General features: G+C 38.3%; 4 protein-coding genes across 5 annotated transcripts in view; all 4 read right to left on the bottom strand.

Moving 5' to 3' along the window:
- Positions 1–8,236, bottom strand: part of LOC106311570 (probable purine permease 9) — a 25,112-nt gene extending 16,876 nt beyond the window's left edge. The window contains exon 1 of the mRNA XM_013748777.1: positions 8,133–8,236. The gene's annotated coding sequence lies outside the window, so the exon portion shown is untranslated. The remainder of the gene's footprint in view (positions 1–8,132) is intronic.
- Positions 6,616–8,231, bottom strand: LOC106311569 (probable purine permease 9). Of its 2 annotated transcripts, none has more exons than XM_013748774.1 (2): positions 8,084–8,231; positions 6,616–7,949 (listed from the first exon to the last, which is right to left on the bottom strand). In XM_013748774.1, exons 1-2 carry the CDS (start codon positions 8,112–8,114, stop codon positions 6,802–6,804), a joined length of 1,179 nt encoding a protein of 392 aa, XP_013604228.1. In that variant the 5' UTR covers positions 8,115–8,231; the 3' UTR covers positions 6,616–6,801. The 2 variants fall into 2 exon arrangements, with proteins under 2 accessions (XP_013604228.1, XP_013604229.1); XM_013748775.1 differs by having other exon boundaries at positions 6,616–7,946; positions 8,084–8,215.
- Positions 8,237–11,915: 3,679 nt separating the features above from the next.
- On the bottom strand, positions 11,916–13,272 carry LOC106310237 (probable purine permease 8). The gene is made up of 2 exons (XM_013747472.1): positions 13,190–13,272; positions 11,916–13,066 (listed from the first exon to the last, which is right to left on the bottom strand). Exons 1-2 carry the CDS (start codon positions 13,218–13,220, stop codon positions 11,916–11,918), a joined length of 1,182 nt encoding a protein of 393 aa, XP_013602926.1. The 5' UTR covers positions 13,221–13,272.
- A 6,456-nt stretch (positions 13,273–19,728) lies between these two features.
- LOC106310238 (probable WRKY transcription factor 28) lies at positions 19,729–21,358 on the bottom strand. Its single transcript, XM_013747473.1, has 3 exons — positions 20,759–21,358; positions 20,432–20,575; positions 19,729–20,342 (listed from the first exon to the last, which is right to left on the bottom strand). The coding sequence occupies exons 1-3, from the start codon at positions 21,145–21,147 to the stop codon at positions 19,991–19,993; spliced, it is 885 nt and encodes a 294-aa protein (XP_013602927.1). The 5' UTR covers positions 21,148–21,358; the 3' UTR covers positions 19,729–19,990.
- Positions 21,359–21,755: the final 397 nt, after the last annotated feature.

Genomic DNA, 21,755 nt, shown 5'->3' with positions numbered 1-21,755 from the left:
AGTCTCCACACTTTTCGGGCAAAAGGGCATTGGAAAAGTAGATGAGTGATAGATTCAGTGCATCCGCATCTCTTACAGCGAGGGTCAATAGGAACTTGTCTAGCAGCGAGCCGTTCTCCCACCGGTAATGCTCCTTTTAATACCTTCCATCCAAATAGTTTCACTTTCGAGGCGCAGTCCAACTTCCATATGTTTTTGGTCCAGTTGAAGTCATGTCCAATAGGTTCTCCCTCTCTGCCATTCTCGTCCTCAACAGCAATATAGTATCCAAATTTGACAGAGTACTCACCTGTCTTAGTTCCCAGCCACACTAACTTATCCGGAGCCCCCGTTAGACTCTGCTTTATGCTGAGTATTTGATCTTCATACATAAGGAGGAGGAGTTGAATTCTCTCTCTATTCCATTGTTGTCCCCCTGGTACCATCAGGTCTGCTACCGTGAGTTCCACTGCTTGCTCTCCCGGGGGTCCCATTGGTCTTGCTTGTTTGCTCATGGAGAGCCAAGGATCGCGCCACACATTGATAGATTTTCCATCTCCGACTGCCCAACCCAGGTTTTTCAGTAGAAGGTCTCGGCCAAGCAGCACACTCCGCCATCCATGTGACATGACTGATGCTTCTGTGGCGGTGAGGATGGACCCTCCAGGGCAGTATTTTCCCAACAGCGTTTTACAGAGCAGGCTGTCTGGTTTCTGGAGCATCCTCCATCCAATCTTGGCAAGTAAGGCGTCGTTAAACTTCTGAAAGTCGCGGAGTCCCAGCCCACCAACAGATTTCGGTTTCGCTATACTTTCCCAAGCGACCCATGCCATCTTTTTCTCATTCTCATTATTATCCCACCAGAATCGCGTCATTACTGACTGAATTCTCTTGCACAGCGACACAGGTAGCTTGAAGCACGTCATGGAGTATGATGGGATTGGGGACAACACACTTTGTAGCATTACTAGCTTTACTGCAGAGGAGAGAAACTTTGTAGACCATCCTCGGGCTTTTTGCTGTATTCGATCAATAATGGAGGCGAACAGATCTCGCTTGCGGCGGCCAAACTGCTCCGGGAGTCCCAAGTACTTTCCGACTCCACCTTCTTTTTGGATATGTAGCTCTCTCTTGATCATAGCTTTTAGTTCCGCTGGTGCCTTTCTAGAGAATGTGAGGGCCGACTTCTCTGAATTTATAGTCTGCCCCGAGGCTGCCTCGTATCGGCTCAGGATCAGGTTGAGAGCTTTGCAGTTTTCCTTACTAGCTTGGAGGAAGAACATAGTATCATCCGCGAAGAGGAGGTGGGTTATCCGAGGACATCCTCGGGCAACTCTCAGTCCCTGTAGGTCACCATCCTCTTGTGCTCTGTTACATAATCCCTAGAGGACTTCACTACACATGATAAATATGTAGGGAGAGAGGGGGTCGCCTTGACGAATCCCTCTGCTCGGTACTACCTTCTCTCTAGGCAAGCCGTTGATGAGGAAGGAGTATGTAACTGTGGAGATACATTGCATAACCGCTCTTATCCAGTCCCGGTGGAATCCCAACCGTTTAAGGACTAGTGCTATAAAATCCCACTCCAATCGATCGTACGCTTTGCTCATATCTGTCTTTACCGCCACTGCACATCGCTGTTCTGCTTTTGAAGTTTTCAGGTAGTGGAGCACTTCATGTGTGATGAGAACGTTATCTCCTATTGCTCTCCCGGGTACAAACGCCGACTGGTTTTCGGATAGATCTTGTAATAGACATTACACAAAGCAATCGGTCTATAATCAGAGACCTTCTGCGGCTTGTTGATCTTCGGTATGAGCTTGATGTTGGTGTCGTTCACATTGGCCGGTAGAGGTTCTCCGCTGAAGAACTCTTGTACTTCCCGTACTATGTCTGGCCCAATTTTCTCCCAGTTTGTTTGAAAAAACCCGGCTGAGAATCCATCAGGCCCCGGTGCTTTATCGGCGTTGATTGAGAATGCGGCTTCCTTTATCTCTGCGGGGGATGGTATACTGGTGAGGTGATGGTTGTCTTCATCGGAGATAATAGGGTGAAGGGCCCTATTGACTGTATCTTCTCTTTCACCCGGCTTCGTGGTGAATAGACTCTGAAAGTATTCCCCTATAACCTGAACTATCTCATCCTCCTTATGCACCAGCTGGCCAAGTTCATTCTCAATGACTGAGAAGGCATTTATCCTCTTTCTCGTCTTAGTGATCGCATGAAAGTATCCCGTGTTACGATCTCCCAGTTTCAGCCACAATAATCTACTCTGTTGCTTCCAGTAAGCCTCTTCGGCAAGATAGGCTTTACTGAGCTCTTTCGATATCTCTTGGATCAAAGCAGTGTCATTTGCGGGACTAGCCAGAGCCGCATTTAGTTCCCCTTTCTTTTGCTCAATTATTTTCCTGCTATTCCGTTGTTGAGTTCGATTCCAGGCTGATATTGCACTTCTGGTACTAGCCAGTCTCTCAGTGACTGAAGCATCCGGGTCATCTATCCAGGCTGCAGCTATTACCTTTTTTGCCTCTTCATTTTGGCATAGCCTGCGATCGTACCGGAAGGAGCCTCGTCGTCTTTTCCCACCTTTATCAAAAAACGTTAATAGTGGCATGTGGTCTGAACTCTCGAACCCAAGATACTGGGATCTCGCTGTAGGGAAGCATTCTGCCCACATTGTGTTTGCAGCCGCTCTGTCTAATCTGCACCGAACAAGATGGTCACCTCGCTGACCTCGCCATGAAAGGGGATCTCCCGAGTGTTGTAGGTCAAAGAGGTCACCCTCGGAGAAGAAAGTTCGCATGTCCGCAAAAGATCCCTCTGGTCTGGTAATACCTCCGTCTTTTTCATCGCCACACAGAATATCATTTAAGTCACCCGTGATAAACCAAGGGGCGTCGTGGGCTATGGCAAGAGAAACGAGGTAACCAAACTTTGTTTTTTGTCCGGATTCCCGTATACAAAAGAAGAATAGAAGCTTTTGCCTTCAAACTCGATCAAAGTATCTATTACATTTGGAGTAGACTCAAGAATTTGGAGGTTGAGATCATGCTTCCAAAATAAGCCTAGTCCACCAGCACCATGACCGGTGGGAGGAACAAGAAGATTGCAGTCATATCTCATGTGTTCCAGCTTCTTTAAGACAAAGTCATTGGGGTTTTTTGATTCCATGATGAAGAGTATATCAGGGTCGAACAGCTTTGATATCTCTCCCAATCTTCGAACAGTCCAAGGGTTCCCCAGACCTTGGCAGTTCCAGCTTGATATAGCTAAGGAACGAGGTTGGATTGGATTCAAAAATCCATCCTTCGTCTCGTTGATCGCGGAATCAAATTGCATATAGGTACATTATCAGATGTGTTGCTATCTGTCTCGTGTGGAATCCCAGCACGAGAAGATTCACCCTTGCCTCTTGTTCCTTTAACGGTTTTCCCACTTGCCTCTGTTTGGAGTCGTTTCCTACAATTTAGTTGCTTAGCCTGCTGCACCATCCATTTTTTGGAGCTTGTTCCGGGGAGTAAGACTGGGCTGCCAAGAACTCTACGCTTTCCTGGTGGTCTACCTGGCTTTCGTTTTTGACTCTTTTCCGAGACTGCAATGGTGGCAGTTTCCAGCTCCTGCTGATCCTCCTGTGGTCCTAGTCTGCTCGAGATAGGCACTCTCTCATTCCTTCCTCTGCTTGATATATTCTCAGGGCTCAAAACAGGGGTGTTATCTTGGTTCAGAGGCCCCAGTCTGGCTGCAATAGGTACACGTTCCGCGGGGGAAACTTTTGTCTGAGCATCAGCTACATCTTTACTAGTTATTGCCGCTCTAACCATATGAGCAGCAGATTCCTCAATTTGTCCCTCAGCTTCAGCTTGTCTAAGTCTTTCTCGTCGAGCGGCACTCTCCAAGGGATCAGCGCAGTTGATGTACTGTGTCATATATTCCCAGACTTCACCAATTGCCTCCTCCATAGCTGCCTGAGGGAGATCATTTTCTCCTTCCTTACAGGGGATCCCCTGATCTTTAGGCCCCCTCTCACAGCTTCTTATCAGAGTAGGCTCATTTTCCTTAGTTGTGGATCGAGGTTGGACATTGCTCCTTGGAGAATATGCAGAGTGGGACTCCCCACGAGAGCTCCTATACTTATCACGGTGGTTGTCATCCCGTTTGTAAGACTGGACCTCCTCGCTACGACGAGTATGCTCACTATTATATTGTCTCCTAGGTTGCCACTCCTGCCTATTTAGGCTCCTGCCTCGATGGTAGGCTTCTGATACTCCATCTCGGGCGGATGATAAGTGAGAACGATGCTGGTAGTGGCCCCTTGAGGGAGGTCTAGGGTGTTCGTCACGTCGGTAAGGCGGCCTTCGTGACTCCTCCTTTTCGTACCGGTTCCTTGTCCCCGTTACTTCTTTGCTGTTGAATGAGCCATTGTCTCTATATGGGTCCTCTTGGGAGGCTAGTAACGCTTTTTTTTCTCGTGCTTTGCCTCGAGACAGTCCCTAATGTCATGGTCTAGTCTACAACACTTTATACAATGCCTGTCGAGTTTCTCATAGACCAGTGAAGCAGTAAATTCATCGCCATTAGGATATTCGAGAATAGTTGTTTTGATGAGGGGAAGTCTCCCATTAACATGCACTCTCATTCGAAAGGTTAAGGAAGTGACTTCCGCAGATTCGTAAGTGCCTATATCTTCTCCAATCTGTCTTGCTGCTGTTTCTGTCCATAGGTGAACTGGAACACCTTGAATTGTAATCCAAAAAGGAATCATTGACGGGAAAGATGGTGAGATAGTCGGGGCCCATCGTTCAAGGATAATCATCCATCTAGCATAATGATACGGCTGTTTAGCCAGAACAGTTAGTAAATCTGATTCTAGTTCAAACTGAAACTGAAACATTCCCGAGCCCAAATCTGAGCCTATCGGTGGGACATCCGCCTTCCAATGGTCGATGAAGAACGGTATCAGAGACCAAACTTTCTGGGCCGAGGGGTTGGTGACCTTTCCAATTAGTGTTAAAGAGTGTTTCTTGAGTAGGTCGGCGTTGTCTGGTTCAGTAAGGCGAACTCTAGCTGTTCGCGGAGCAGGCCGATGCTCCAAAGCAACCGTCTTTCCTTTTTCAGCGGTTGATAGTCTTCGATGCATTTTGAGAGAAATCTCTTCAGAGTAGGGTGAAAACGTGGAGCAACTCAGGGGTACTGTAAGAGAACCGAAGCGACCAGTACTCACTGGTATTCTCTACATGTGATTCAAAATCGAGTTTTGTCAGGTCCAGCGGTACAAACCTTTAACAACTCTGTTGAATCGATCTGTCTTCAGTAAAATGTTGAGATGCTTCATAATACATGCTGCAGGGGAAGATTCCGGCGAGAATTAGCGGCTCACGGCGGTCCCTCCGACCCGAGTCGGGGGAAGAACCCGGTGGGTGGACGAGCAGTGAAGAGAATTACCCGCTGGATACTGCTAAACTGGGGAGGAATTTGAAAAAGAGTTAACTTTTGCAGTAGATCGCGCCCCCAAACCAGTAAGAAGTCAGCGGGTAAAAGGAAGCTTCGAAAAAGTTAGTCGGATAAAAACTATCCTAGTAACTCGTGCCTGGGAGAATTTTTTCTTGTTATTAACCAGCAAGGATAGATATATATATAAAATTTAATTTCATTTATCTATGTATTAAAATATATGCTATAACTTATAAGTTACAAAATAAACAAATATATGCTATGTGTTAAGACATGTATTCTCTTCTCTAATTTATACTCTTCTTTTAATGTTTCTTATTGTATGATTATGAATACTGTCTAATTTCTAGTGATAAAATTGTGAATTTTTGCCTTTTTACTATGATTAGAATAAGAATCTGGACCGGCGGGCAGTGCTGATAGACAAAATGAAAGGAAGCCCCATATAGCTAAAACGATGGATCGGAGTCTTCGGAGAAGATCTTCATTACATCCATTTTATCATGGAAAACTATCACAGATACTGGAACTATAGGGAATCCCACATCAGTTATGGAATTGGAGAACACAGAAGGTGACTCGAAGATTAACCCCACAAGATGACCAACGGTGTAGACTTGCAAGGAAATAGCTGCTGAGGCCAAAGTCACAACATACCACACTTGCGATCCAGTTTGTAGTTTTTCATCTCAGTAGGCAAAGTTTTCCACTCTCAACTCGCAAAAAGTCCAATGAGAAAACAACTTGCAACTAGAGACTGGTAAATAGTCATGTCCATTTTATATCTACGCAGATGAAAGGGACATCAGAGCAGCCTCCCTAGGCTCATGTTGACTTTTTAACTTTGATTTTTCTGCTTCCACTTAACTTGGAGAATTCTTTAATGGCGTCTCTAAGAAAAAGTATTTATTTTGCCAGTAATCTACTGATGATGCATCAGAAGTAAATAATGTTTGCTTTAATCATTTTGGAAATATACACAAGAATTGACAAATTTTGTTATAAAAATGTTTGTTTTAAATATTTTGCTCAGTTACTTAAAAGTTAAAACCCATGGCTTATAACTAACAACTGACTAGATTTTATAATAAGAATAGCTACAAAGGTGCACACCCTCTCTTTCTATACAGTATAAGCCACATCTTTCGTAGCATTGAACTCAAGTTTTAGTTACTGAGTTGTTGATGCCATTTCACCGAGCTACTCTGATTTAGGTAGTCTTCTTTAAAACTACATCACAATATTTCATTATCTGTTTAAGCCAAACCAACTAACTGTTACAATTATGCAAATAGGAAAATAAGTCACCCTCAGACTTCACTTGAGTTGCATCACAAATATATTGTGTTTATTCTTTATTGTAGGCTGCCTTCAGCTCGCTGGAGTTTGTATCTTTTGCCCACTTGACCCTTTTGCTTCTGGTGAATCGGAGGATCCGGTTGTTGGGATTCCAAGACTTTTCTTCAAGTTTTTGTCATCAAGATAGTGTTGGTAGACATAGGACATGAAACCCCAGATAGCCAAGATCATAGATATCACCTTTAACCCATTCATTTTGTCATGAAAAAAGATGACAGCCAGTACAGGAACCACAGGCAAACCCAAAACGCCAATAGCATTTGAGAATAGAGAAGAAATCTCGAAGATAAGCCACGTGCTACCAATGTTGAATACCTGCCAGGTAACAGCCGTCCATACTAGGTTCATAACGTAAGATACCTTTCCAGGCTTGTAGCTATCCATTTCACTGCTCAAAGTTTCCCACTCTCCACTAGCAAAGAGCCCCACCACGCTAACACAGCTGGCCACTAGACTCACGTAGATGATCAAATCCATGACTTCTGAGAAAGTTTGCCTCTTTAGGACTTTACTGAAGGCTAGCTGTTGTAAGGATAAGCTTAGACCATACCCAGCAGAAGCACCAATAGTGCATATGAAACTTGTGACATACTGTGCTCTTGTTACTTTTTTGAAATTTGATTCCTCATTATTGAAGGCTAGGAGGTTGGAAGAGATAGTTAGGAGCAAAAGGGAGTTCAAAATGATTGGAGTGAGTTTTTGTGAGTTGAGGAAATAAGAGAAGAAAGCGTTGAAGGCTAACTGAGATGCACAGATCAGAGAAAAGGTAGAAACGGGTAGGTAAAGCAGTCCAATGGAGTAAAGGTAGCAATCTCCTCCTACAAGAACCCCAAGAGCTAAGTAAACTAAGACACGGTTCCTATGTGAGGCTGCTTTGCCATCATCTCTATGAGTTGTTGTGTGTGTTTTGATTGAGAAGAGATAATATGGAAGCAGAACAGGAAAGCCTACAAGTTGAACTACTGTTGCTAGCCATTTGCTGTTTCCTCCATTGTCATAGTATAGTCTGCCTAGAATTGTAGCAACAGATTGTCCTGAAATGACAAAGAATGTGTAGACAGACACCAGGAGCCACCGTTTGTATCTGTTTGAGTGAGATTCTCCTGTTTGGTTTCTTTCTTCTTCAACTGTTGGGTCTGATTCTTTTCCATGCTGAACTGCTAAGTGAGGCAAAATATTGCAAGAATATTAGTATATGAAAGTAATTTTGTCGTTACGTATTAACGTATTTTCATATATTGAACAAAAAGATACCATAAAGTAGTTCACTAGGAACTGGTTGATGCTTACTCACCGATGACTTGTAGTTCTTGATCACCCTTCATGGTGGATGTGGAATATACCTCCTTGGAGATGGGACAAGGAGGAGCTAGAGTATTAGGTATTAGGTATTATTATCAGTTCTCTTGGTTGATAATATGCTACCAAATGCTAGCTATATTTTCAGTGATTCGGGACAAATCATTGTTAAGTATTCATTGCAACATGTTACATGTCCCCACATCGAGTACATGCCCATCTATAAATATCTCTAGTCTTGTCATGAATTTAATTTTTGAAGATACGACAATTATTGACCAAGATATGATTTGAGTCAAGATGGATTTAAATAATATGTAGCCAATATTCATTCTGAAATTTTGCCTTTTCATTTTAATGGTGAAACATCAACACATCATTGACAAGCTGATTTGGAATCGTATTGATTCGCTTCGTGGCAGCAGGAATGGGAGATTTGACCATTATTTGCAGGAGTGGTTTGCAAATCGTTGAAGAAGAAAACACAAAATAATTTAAATTTAGCTTTATAGTAAATACATTTTAAACAGAGCTGTATTCTTTGTACAATTTTTTTTTATTTGAATAAATTTAACATTTATTCAAAAAAAATAATTCAAAATTAACATTAATAAGATATATATGTAAACTTATTCTGTGCGACTATCTTTCTCTTATGATGAGACATGTGGATTAGTTAGGTACACACTTTGGTGTTTGTTTGTCTGTCTAGTCTTGAAGTTTTTTCTGATCAAGATAATGTTGAGGTTAAGCTGAAACGATGGCCTATCTTTCTAAGAAAAGACATTAAGATATTTCTGATATACAGGCTCAAGCTGTATAGCTGTATAGAGAGACATGCATCCCATTTACATGGACCATTACGAAAATTACATAAACGTATCAAATTTGTGTCATCTTTGACCTGGTTTTTGTGGCAAGTCATTGTTAAGTTAGACGTGGTTCCAACCTAAAACCAATTGGTGATAACTGAACTGACTCATCTATCTTCTATATTAATAAGGATCTCTTGCAACTACTGATGTGGAAGATTTTGTACGGTCCCTGGAGATGATTATTTTCTTAACGTTAATTTTGGAATGTTTAGGCAAAGATCGATGGGCCAACTTTGGGCCAGACTGATGTGATGGATCGGGTTGGATTGTATGGATCGGGCTCTGATACCATATTAAGATAGATGTGCTTCCAACCTAAAACCAATTGGTGATGAGTAGATTGGCCCATCTATCTTATATATTACTAAGAATCTTTTGCAATTACCCATTTGGGAGATTTCGTCTCTAATAGTCATTAACTTCTTTTTTTATCTGATAGACAAATGAAAGGAAGCCCTAAATAACTAAAATGATGGAGAAGATCTTCATTGCATCCAATTTATCATTGAAAAACTATCACAGCTATGAATGGAATGATAGGCAAACCCACAGCAGTTGCGGAATTGAAGAACACAGAAGATGACTCGAAGATCAAACCCCACAAACCACCTGTGTTGACTTTCCAAGAAATAGCTGTTGATGCCAAAGGTCACATAAGAAACTTGCCCAAGTTTGTAGTTTCTCATCTCACTCGTAAACAGGTCAGTATAGTAAACCAATTGCATACAGATAAAGCATACGCAGATAGTCCAGTGCACATGTAAACTGATGCAAGAATTGTGAAGGAAGGGGACATGTTGAAATTTATTTCTGTTGATTTGGGTTGTCTGATTTGTGAAAGAAGCTGAAGAAAATCAAAAAAGGAAACCCAGATGGGGAGAAATGTTACCACATGTGTGATTTCCCCACCATTTCATAGTACAATCTACCAAGAATTGTAGCAAGTGGTTGGTAGAAGAGGACAAAGAACAAATAGCTGGAGAGACAGAGCCACCATTTATAGTTTTTGGTTTGAGGTACAGATGATGATGATGATGATTCAGTTGCCTCATGATTTATCAGGTTTACTTCTAAATTATGGTCGCTGAAACATTGACACTCATGATTATTTATGAAAAAAAGCTTCAAACAATCTAGAATACCAGTTGCTTCTTCCTTAGGGCATTTCCAACCACTAACACTATTTTAGTGTCAAAACCACACTATTTTAGTGTAATTTCAACACTAAATTCAAGGTCTTCTCCAACCATAACACTAAACTTCACACTAAAATTATTTTATAATATTATATGTATTAAGTTTTTTTATTTATCATTTATTTAATTGTATGTTTTAATAATAAAATAAGTAAATAGTGTTTTAGTGGGATGAATAGTGTTTTAGTGTGGTGAATAGTATCACACCAAATTTGGTGTCAAATTTTAGTGTTGCACTAAAATGATGTGATTTTTGCAGTTCCATTGGAGAAGATTTGGTGTAAAAATCACACTAAAATAGTGTTCTGCAGTTGGGTTGGAGATGACCTTACCATTGGCATAAAGTTCTTGACTTATGTCCATTAAAAATTGAGAAAATGACAACAAAAATTTTAAACTATCATTTTTGGTTGTTCTTTCTTTGAGAGCTCTCTTCATACACAACTTAGTACTAAGCCTACTTCGTACCTTATTATCAAAGCCAAATACAAAAAGGGAAACCCAAATGGGGAGAAATGTTACCACATGTGTGATTTCCCCACCATTTCATAGTACAATCTACCAAGAATTGTAGCAAGTGGTTGGCAGAAGAGGACAAAGAACAAATAGCTGGAGAGACAGAGCCACCTTTTATAGTTATTGGTTTGAGGTACTAATGATGATGATGATTCAGTTACCTCATGATTTATCAGGTTTACTTCTAAATTTTGGTCGCCTGAAACATTGACACTCATGATTATTTATGGAAAAAAAGCTTCAAACAATCTACAATACCAGTTGCTTCTTCCTTACCATTGGCATAAAGTTCTTGAGTTATGTCCATTAAAAATTGAGAAGGTGACAACAAAAATTTTAAACTATCATTTTTGGTTGTTATTTTTTTGAGAGCTCTCTTCATACACAACTTGGTACTAGGCCTACTTTGTACCTTATTATCAAAACCAAATACAAAAAAGGAAACTCAGATGGGGAGAAATGTTACCACATGTGTGATTTCCCCACCATTTATAGTACAATCTACCAAGAATTGTAACAAGTGGTTGGCAGAAGAGGACAAAGAACAAATAGCTGGAGAGACAGAGCCACCTTTTATAGTTATTGGTTTGAGGTACAGATGATGATGATGATGATTCAGTTGCCTCATGATTTATCAGGTTTACTTCTAAATTTTGGTCGCCTGAAACATTGATACTCATGATTATTTATGAAAAAAAGCTTCAAACAATCTACAATATCAGTTGCCTCTTCCTTACCATTGACATAAAGTTCTTGAGTTATGTCCATTAAAAATTGAGAAGGTGACAACAAAAATTTTAAACTATCATTTTTGGTTGTTATTTCTTTGAGAGATCTTTTCGTACACAACTTGGTACTAGGCCTACTTCGTACCGCACACAAGTTACATTATTAAACATGTCTAGATGCAGGTGACAGGGACAGCAGAGCAGCATCAATAATTTAGTAGGCTATTGTTGACTTTTTGACTTTCATTTTTCTGCTTCCACTTAGCTTGGAGAATTCTTGAAGACAAAAATATAATTTATTTTTGCAGTAATGTACTGGCTTTAATCGTTTTGAAAATTATACACCAAAACTGACAAAATTTGTGATAAAAAAATCTTTGCTATATTCATTTTGCTCAGTTACTTATAACTCAAAACTGAATTGTTGTCCGAATAGAGTTACAAGTTTTTGTATATATATTATGCTTAAATTGTACGTAAAGACATATAATCTATACAGGATACATGCATGATTATACGATTTGTATGTTTGTGCGACCTTCATCAACAGGTAGAGGAGGACCTCCTACATGATCTGTATGGCTAAGCTTCAACTTCTTTTCATCTAGGTAGTGCTGATAGACGAATGAAATGAAACCCCATATAGCTAAAATGATGGAGAAGATCTTAGACGTATTCATTTTATCACCAAAAACTATCACTGCCACAACAGGAACAATAGGCAATCCCACAGCAGTTATGGAATTAGAGAACACAGAAGACGACTCAAAGATCAACCCCACAACACCAATGGTGTAAACTTGCCATGAAATAGCTATGGAGGCCAAAGTCAAAACATATGGCCCTTTCCCAAGTTTGTAGTTGTCCATCTCACTTGTCAAAGTTTCCCACTCCCCACTTGCAAAGAGTCCTATGAGAACCACACAGCTTGCAACTAGAGATTGGTAAGCAACCAAGTCCACGACCGTTGAGACAGTATGGTTCCTTAAAACTTTCCTGAGGATCAGTTGTACTAGAGATAGAAGCAGTCCAATGCCAGCAGAAGCACCAATGGTGCATATGATCCCTATCACATACTTTACTCTAGAAACATCTGCTGTGCTTTGTGACTCAGTGTTGACAACAAGGAGAGCAGAGGAGATAGTAAGGAGAAACAAAGAGTTGACTATGAAAGGTGTGAATTTTTGAGAGTTTAGGAAATATGAAAAAAAGGCAGTGAAGGCTAGTTGTGAGGCTAAGATAAGAGAGAAATTTGAAACTGGTAAGTAGAGTAGCCCTACTGAGGACATATAAGAATTAGCAGACACTAATAGTCCTGTGACAATGTAAACTGATCCAAGAGTGATGAAGGAAGGGAACTGTCTGAAACTTGTATCTGTTGATTTTGGTGTTTTGATTTTGGAAAAGAAGCGGAAGAGAAACAGAACAGGGAAGCCTATTAGTTGGACAAGTGTCCCCATCCATGTGCTCTTACCACCATTTTCAAAGTACAATCTTCCAAGAATTGTGGAAAGTGCTTGGCAGGAGAGGAAAAAGAATACATAAATGGAGATACGAAGCCACCTTTTATAATTCTTTGGTTGAGGTATGGGAGATGATTCGATTTCTATGGTGTTATTCATTTCCTCCTGATCTGCCAGGTTTGCTTCTATGTTCTGCAGACCTGAACACATTAAAAAGAACAACAACAATCATGGTAGCATATTTTGCGGTTGTAAGATTAAAATGATCTGCATGTTTTCAGATGATTTTCAAAGGGATATATACATTAAGAGATTCTTCTTACCATTGGCATAGAGTTCTTGAGTTCTTTCCATGTCGGCTATAAGGAGACTTACAGATTTTTAGTGAAACGGTTATATAGATGGAGCTTATATGCTCTCGTTGACCGTTGACTTCGAATTCTTGAAACCATTTATTTGGTGGCTCTAAGCAGACTCCATACACACAACGTTGTTAAAATAGACCGAGTTTGGTGAAACGCTTTATTTTGTTATCTCAGTCTAATCTTATTGGCTAGTCTGTCCACTTGTTTTAGTTATTCACGTCTTTTGTTTGTTGAAGTCTTGAATATTGGCTTATTATCTGTTGATTGGATTCAGAAGTCATCAGCGATACAACAAGAAAGAGAGGCCTAGAGTACACTTGACATTATAAGTTTTGTTGCAAGGGGAAAAAATAGTTTATTTTTCCTTTTGTTTAGCTCAAATCAAACGCGTATCTACAAGAAGAAGAGACAGCTTCACTTCCTCTGTTGCTACTTTGTTTTTTCTTCACCAGAAGAAGAAAGATAAAGATGAACATTCCTCTAAGTATTTTTTTTTCTTACATAGCATTCCTTTGCTACAATGCAGCTGCACCACCTCCGGTAAGAGTTAAGCCGTTGATCCATCCAAACTCAATCCAACCACCGCCTGATATGTAATTTGACAGATTCATTTTACGTGGATAGCAAGAAAACATTGACGACGCGACAGACTCAGACACAGAGTTGAAGTTACCTTAACTCGAAGTCTCGAACAGTGAGATATGATACGATAGTGCAATGACCATAGAATCTGAGAGGGCCAATAGAAAATTATCCTCTTGGAATCATAAGATCTACAGAGCTTGAAGATGATTTACATGACTTGTCCCATGCTGCTACAAAAGGCATTCGAAACATCTTAACTATATAAACTGATTCTTTTAATATAACAATGCTGAATATTTCAAAAATATATTTAAAACGAACTTGTTGTGATCTATGTGGTCATTGTTCGGGCACCATACGGGCATTAGACAAGAAGAACAGAGGTTTTATTTCCGATCCGGACTCTGCTTCTCAGGGACAAGTTTTCTTGTGGAAGTAATGTTGGGCCCATTGATACCACGTGGGGACCAGCTAAAAGAAATGGGATCAATTTGGGGTCACGGCCCATCTAAGAGATATTTGAAACATGTTCCACTATTGTACCTAAGCCTTCGAATTCGAATTTGGATCGGGTTTTCAGATTTCTGTTTTATTAGTAAAACTTATTAGGTCTCATTCTAATAAATTTGTAAGTACTGATCGAGTTTGGATATAATACATCGGTTTTGGATCGGTTTTGTATTATATCCTAAAACCTATAAAATAATCATATATCAATTGAGTTCATGTTATTTAGATCGGTTCGGGTTATACTCAAGTAAAATACACAATTAAAAGTCTAAACATGGAAAATTTAATACTTAAACTGAATAAAAAGTATTCAATACATATCAAATTCAAAATAGCAACATTTGAAAGTTTATAACATTCAAATACAGTGATGATAATTAAAAACTCAAAACATATAATCTGTAACACACATGGGTAAGTATACCAAATGCATATGTTTGATTTAGTTTGGGATATGTTTCGGTTATCGGATAAACCCAACCAAATCCGATATCCAAAATATCACAATATGAAACCTGGATTATTTGATGGATCAGAACCCGATCCTATATTTTTATTTCGGGTAGAGTTTGGGTTTGGATTCGGGTATCGTTTTTTTTACCGAGGCCTCATTATACTTACATTAATAATACTCCTATGAACTGGAACAAGATTTAAATTAATTATTTTTATCACAAGTTTGTTATTATTAGTTTTATTAAAAGGGTTTATTTGCGTAATAGTCATATATGGAGTATAAATTAGTTAAATAGTCTTGATTTTGACATAATGTAATGTCAGACATTAAGCCATTTCTCAACCGGTTTTACTCTTTCTTTTAACACCAGTTAACACGTATGATATGCTTAAGAATGGGTCACAGCTATTCCATATTTAAAAAAAAAAAATCATCTACGTCACACATTTATTGAGACCACATACATATGCACTGAGTGTTCTATTTCATATGGCCAAAATAGTATAGGATTATAACCCCATTCACAACCCATAGTACTAAACATTACCCAGAACCCAATCCAGAAATACTAAACCATAAATCTCAATCACTAAACCCAAACCCAAATATAAATTATAACACCTATTTTAATATTTTTAAAAATTAAAAAAACTGAAAAATAGTATATAATATTCTGTAATATTATACTACACTATATAAATAGACAGAAAGAAGGAGGAGCCATCCACGACTCACATTAATTGACCACATATATAAGAACTTAGTGTTCTAATCCATATAGTCGAAGTAGTATAGGATTATAACCCCACCCAAAACCCCTAATAGTAAACATTATCTCAATCCCAATCCATAAATACTAAACCCTAAATCTCAATCACTAAACTCAAACCTAAATATAAACTATAATATATATTTATAATATTTTTAACAAATTTGAAATTTGAAAATATAATATAATATAATATTCTATAATATTATACTATACTATATAAATGAAAAGTAGAATAAACTTATGAATTAAATCATTTGTGCGAGTGTGGTTAATGCATTAATCAATATTCATATCAATGAGACAACTTCAAAATATAATATATACTTATTTACTGTAAAATTACATTATATTCTATATTCGTAAAATAGAATAAAACAAAATAATAATACATTGCAACATTTTAAAGAGGTGAGAAGATTATGGGCGGCGAGGTAGAGGAGGATAGGACGGTGTTTTTATCAACTGTATCCAACGTTTTCTAGAATATTCATACGCCTTTCGCTGCACAAGTCCCGTCTGTTGCCGCATGCGTGTTGATGCACCCGGAACATGGTCGACGACACAGTAGGTTTCAGATTCGGCGAAGCTTTCCGTAAGTAACCAAGAGTATCAATTGTGATGCGGTGGATCAAATATAAAAGAGAGACAATTTTTTTTACATAGTTACCAAAGAAAATTACTTTCAAAAACTATGTATATCTCTCAATACACCACAATTTATTTCTGAGAGGTAATACTATTAATATAATTTATTTTTTGTTTACAGGTTTCTCGGTTGTATCAGAGGGCAAAAAAAATTATTATAAAGAAAATACATGGGATATAGGTAAGTAGGACAATTATATATAGAGTGAATTATTAAATTTTAAACGTCATATAGCCCAATTTCCCATATTAAAAACTCCTTATATTCATGTTTCCGACTTCCAAAAGGGGTAGCGAAGAAAATAACAAGTACTATTTCTCACTTCTGGTGGAGTGGTGGCGGGAATAAAAAAGGAATTCATTGCCTCTCTTGGGACAAAGTATGTACACACAAGGAGGATGGGGGACTAAGTTTTAAAGACCTTCAAGATTTCAATACAGCCTTATTGGCTAAACAGTTCTGGCGTTTGATAGACAAACCAGATTGCTTGTTCTCAAAGGTTTTTAAAGGAAGGTATTTTTGGAATACAGACCCTCTGGAAAATCACAGATCTTATTCATCTTCTTACGGGTGGAGAAGCATCTGTTCAGCTAGAACTCTGGTTAAAAAGGGCTAATCAAAAGTGTGGGAACCGGTCGGTCTATCTCTGTATGGACAGATCCGTGGATCCCCGCTCCTCGCCCGAGGTCAGCATTACCAAAAAATCATACTCAATTTTTAAATCCTTCTTTAAAGGTGAAACATCTCATCAATTCGGTTGATTGTTCATGGAATGTGGATTTTCTCAACGCTTATATCCATCCTGACGAAGTGAAGATCATCAGAGGCTTGGCGGTGAATAGAAGACACAAGGCAGATACGGTCGGGTGGAGTTTTACAGAGTCGGGTAAATATATGGTAAAATCAGATTTTAAGGTTGAATCCTTATTTTCAGATAGAGGTCAAAGGATGACAATTTATGGACCAAATGTAAAATCCATGCTGGCCTTTTCTTTGAAACTGAAGTGTTCTCTGAAATTGAGACACTTTGTGTGGCAAATTTTATCTGGTACACTACTAGTTTTGAAGAACCTTAAGACTCGGGGGATCGATTGTGATTTACATTGTAGCATGTGTGGGGCAGATGAGGAGTCCATTAATCATGTACTTTTTGAGTGTCCACCAGCATTACAATCATGGGCACTATCTAGGATCCCCTCATTGCTGGCAATTTTTCCATCGCCCTCAGTTTTCACCAATATGGATTACCTTTTTTGGAGGCTGCCGAAAGAGGATGAATTTGAATACTTTCCTTGGATACTATGGTATATTTGGAAGGCAAGAAATGATTAGATATACTCCAATAAGAATGGCAACCCGCAGGAGATACTTCGCCTAGCCGATGTGGAAAGTACGGTATGGAAGGAGGCTCAATTAGTGAATGGGTCAAATGAAAATTGCAACAAGCGCCTGATTATCTTTCTTTGGAGAATATCAGAATTTGTTAGCGATGAATCTACCGGACAAGGAGAAGATGTATATACCGGACAAGGCTGGTTCTGCCGACAGAATGACTCAACATATGTTATGATGGGAGCGATGAATCTTCGTAGAAGTTTGTCACCTTTGCATGCTGAGTTTGAAGCACTAATATGAGCAATAGAGTGCATGAAGACCTTTGAATTTTCTGATGTAGTGTTTACGATGGATTGTTCTTAATTGGTGAAGATGGTGTCGTCACTTGAAGAATAGCCAGCTTTCTCTACAGAATTCAACCGCAGTAAGACTTTTTTCCCTGACTTTCGGATCAGATATATACCAAGAGCACAAAACACTTTGGCGGACAAGCTTGCATGTGGTGCGAGGAGTTCTCCTTCAGCTATTCTTTATGTCGATTCTACTCTACCGGCTTAGCTTTCCGAACCGGTTGGATTGGCTACTTAGTTAGATATTGTTGCTAAAAAAGAAAACTCGTTAATAGTTTCGAAGGGAACTTTCGATATTTGTATGTATTAATTTCTTTTTTATTTAACTCTTCGTGTCACTATAATTTTTTTTTTTCGTGTCACTATAATTGTCTTGGGAGTTTGGCAATTACTCGATTCTCCCGGAAGATCTTTTATAACTTTGCTTTCTCTTTCTAAAATCCTGGCTTCTTTCTGTTTTTGTTAGGTAAATTCCTTGTTCGGAAACTCGCTAGGCACTACGCGTGCGGCACACTCGGGCCTAGCGATTTATTGAAAAAAACGGGAAAAACTCGGGAATACGCGAGGAGGAATTTTTTGTACTTTTATATGTATAAATACCATATTTTATACATATACTCTACATTTTAGTCGTAGTCCCTATATATCTATGGTTTCATACTCTTACAAATAATTTACATATAAACTACTCCTTGTTATTGTAATTATATATATTTAGAATAGAACATTAAACATTTAAATGGTATATTGGCTCGTGTTCTTTACATATTATGCGATGGCCCTTTGTTTAAAGCCCAAACTCTGTACATTATTGTTTTTTTTCTTTTTAATAAAGGGGTATAATTGTAAATATGAATTCATCTTCTTCCATGCCAATTTTGAAACCTAAAAAATGGCAGCTGACTGAATTTCAGTTTTGTTTATTGATTTAACATATTTTTCATCAATCTGTCACTTTAAAACTCAAATGATTCACATATTTTTTTTGTATTTACTCTTGAATAAGGTTCAAGAACAACAATACAGAAATAATTATGGATTTTGAACAACACTGTTCAAGTAAATAATCGGCAGCGTTTTGAAAAGCGGTGCTATAGGCGGTTAAAAATCGGATTACTGTATAACACAACCGAATCAATGCAATTCGCCACGGTGACCTAACGTATTACGATTTTTTACACCAAAAAAAAAACTTTTCATTTACCGCTTCAGAACAATAAGAATAGACCACCAAAGTTTAAGCAAAAAAAAACAATAAAAGTAGGAGTTATAGATATTCAATTTACTTTCCGATTAACCGATCAGGTTTCTAGTTAAGAATCCAGTATTCTCAGCATTTTTTTAGATTCGTTTCTTACTGGGTTTTTTTCTAATACTTGACTTGTTTCTGATATATATATATATATTGTTTTCAGTTCTGATGATGATGATGGTAGGGGTTATACTACTGGTCCACAGTATGATTTTTTTTTTCACAGTCTATGTTTCAATGTGTGTGGATAAGAAAAAAAGGCAGAAACAAAAAGAAAGGATAAGAAACAAGGCAGAAGCAGTCAAATCTTTCTTTGGTCCATTCTCTCTTACGATACAAGGAAGAACTCAACTTGTTTTTTTTCTTCACTTGTTCACACACTAGATATTCTTCGTCCACAACTCGAAATGATTATATCCAAGACCCCTATATTAAAATTATTATTAATAGTTTCTTCTTCTCTTGTCAATTTGATCAAGCTACCAAAAACAACATAAGAACGTAACATATGGAACATCTATTTTAGCTGGAACTGTATTATTCTCTTCTATATTTGATAGTGCACATTACACAACATAATAACATCATGTAATAAAAACCAACAAGAACAGGAAATAAAATTTTACAAAAAGAAATGAAACAGAAAATATCTCTAATGTTGACCCATTAAACATCATAAAATATAATCCAAGCCCCATTTATATCTCATTCTCTCATAAACAAATATGAACATGCAAATAAGAGAGTTAATAGATCTTTAAGTTACTTATATATTGAAATCTCTCTCCCAGTATATGTATATAGAAGTAATATATAAGTGTATATATGTAGTTTAATTATAGCTATGATCAATCAAGGCTCTTGCTTGAAAAAAATGGAAGGAAAGATCTCCTTCAAGAGCTCATATTCACTTCCTTGGCGATACTCTTGATGAGAACTAGGGTTAGCATTCACACTACCATAACCACTCTGTCCGTATCCATAATCCAAAGCCGCCGTCCGAAAAATATCATGTTTAAGACTTCTCGGATTCATGAAGTTAGCGGAGTACATAGCAGCCGCGGCGGAACTTCCCCGGAGATTAGTCGGTATCGGGTGGTTGTGTTGACCCTCGTAAGTTGTAATCACAACTGTTGGATCTTGCAATGATCTCTCCACTCGTTTCTTCACGTTGCATTTTTGCGTTGTGCATCTATAGTAACTCCTATTTTCGTTTTGTAATTATTAGTACCCAGTATATTTTTATCTAAAACAATTAAATGCAAATGAAAAATAAGTATGAAATTAAAGTACCTTGGGTAAGGGCTACTTTTGACGGCCTTTTGGCCGTATTTTCTCCATCTATAACCATCTTCGAGATGATCAACTTCACTTTTAGTCATAAACGAGACTCGTGGCTCTCTTTCTTTCTTCTCCTCCTTCTTTTTCGTTTTGTCTCTGAAATCATGCATTATAAAATTACTTCAACATACGATATTGAATTTCTAACAGATGGGGTCAATTTTTTATTTCATAATATTTCATATAAAGTAGAAATAATCTTTTTTTTTAACTTTCAATAATGTTATTTTGAGATTTTTTTCTTGTGTGATATTTATTTCCTTTATATAAGTGACTTACACTGTTTTAGAACTTCGATTTTCTTCACGTCCATCTTCAACCAACTCTCGTTTCCTCTGGCTCTTACCGCAGTCTTCGCCGGGATGATCAGCCTCGCTAGAGGAAGAAGATGCTGAAACCCTAGTGGGAGTCTCACCGGTAACGTCATTAGTTGCACAGAGATTTGATTCTTGATCGATAGAAGAGTTGAAAACCTCCGAGGAAGGGGGAGAAAGGCCAAAAGTTTTCTGAAGTAGAGATTCGTACGCACCCGGAGAACTGTGGAGGCCATGATCGAAACCGTTGTTGCCATAAGATGATTGAGCTGAAGAAGGGAGTTTCATCATTTCGTACAAAGAGAAAGATGAAGGGTATTGGTAGTTGTAGAGATCTTTGGTTTCGTTAGACATGGTGAAGAACAATGAAGAGAAAAAAAAAACGTGAAAGGAAGTAAAGAAGATAAAATGGTGCTTGGGGAGAAAGTTTCTAAGGTTTGGGGATAAGTTTTTTTTTCCTATTAGGTATAGATTGGTGCTTGGACATTAACTAGCGTTCGTCTCTCTTTCTTGTATTTATGCATTTTGAAACTCAAAAAGGATGAGAGATAAATAGTGGTGAATAATTGTATGCTTTGGCTAATTTGATTAGGAAATGAGTTATTTAAAAGTTCATTGGGATATATATAATTCAGTGGTACATGTGTTAATACCTTTTATTTTTCCCCATAACTTAGAGCATCAGCAAGAGGAGTTCACACAGTTTTTGAAAAAAAAAAATATATTAAAATAAACAAACCTATGAACCCGCTTCTTGGAAGTTCACTCCAGTGAACCTGGATCATCACTGTAGCGCGGACCCCACGACACGAGGCGGCCCGCGATTGGTCCTATTAATAAACTTTTTTTTTTTTTAACAAAAATCAAACAAGAAAAAAATAATAATAAAAAAATGTTTTGTGAACCCCTTCCATGGAGTTCACTAATGCTGATGGTCTTAGTTTTTCTCAATAGTAAAACGT

This window comes from Brassica oleracea, chromosome C8 (genome assembly GCF_000695525.1).
Source record: "Brassica oleracea var. oleracea cultivar TO1000 chromosome C8, BOL, whole genome shotgun sequence".
Taxonomy (NCBI): domain Eukaryota; kingdom Viridiplantae; phylum Streptophyta; class Magnoliopsida; order Brassicales; family Brassicaceae; genus Brassica; species Brassica oleracea.
Note: the sequence above shows the minus strand (reverse complement) of the source record. Positions and strands in the feature narration are given on the sequence as shown.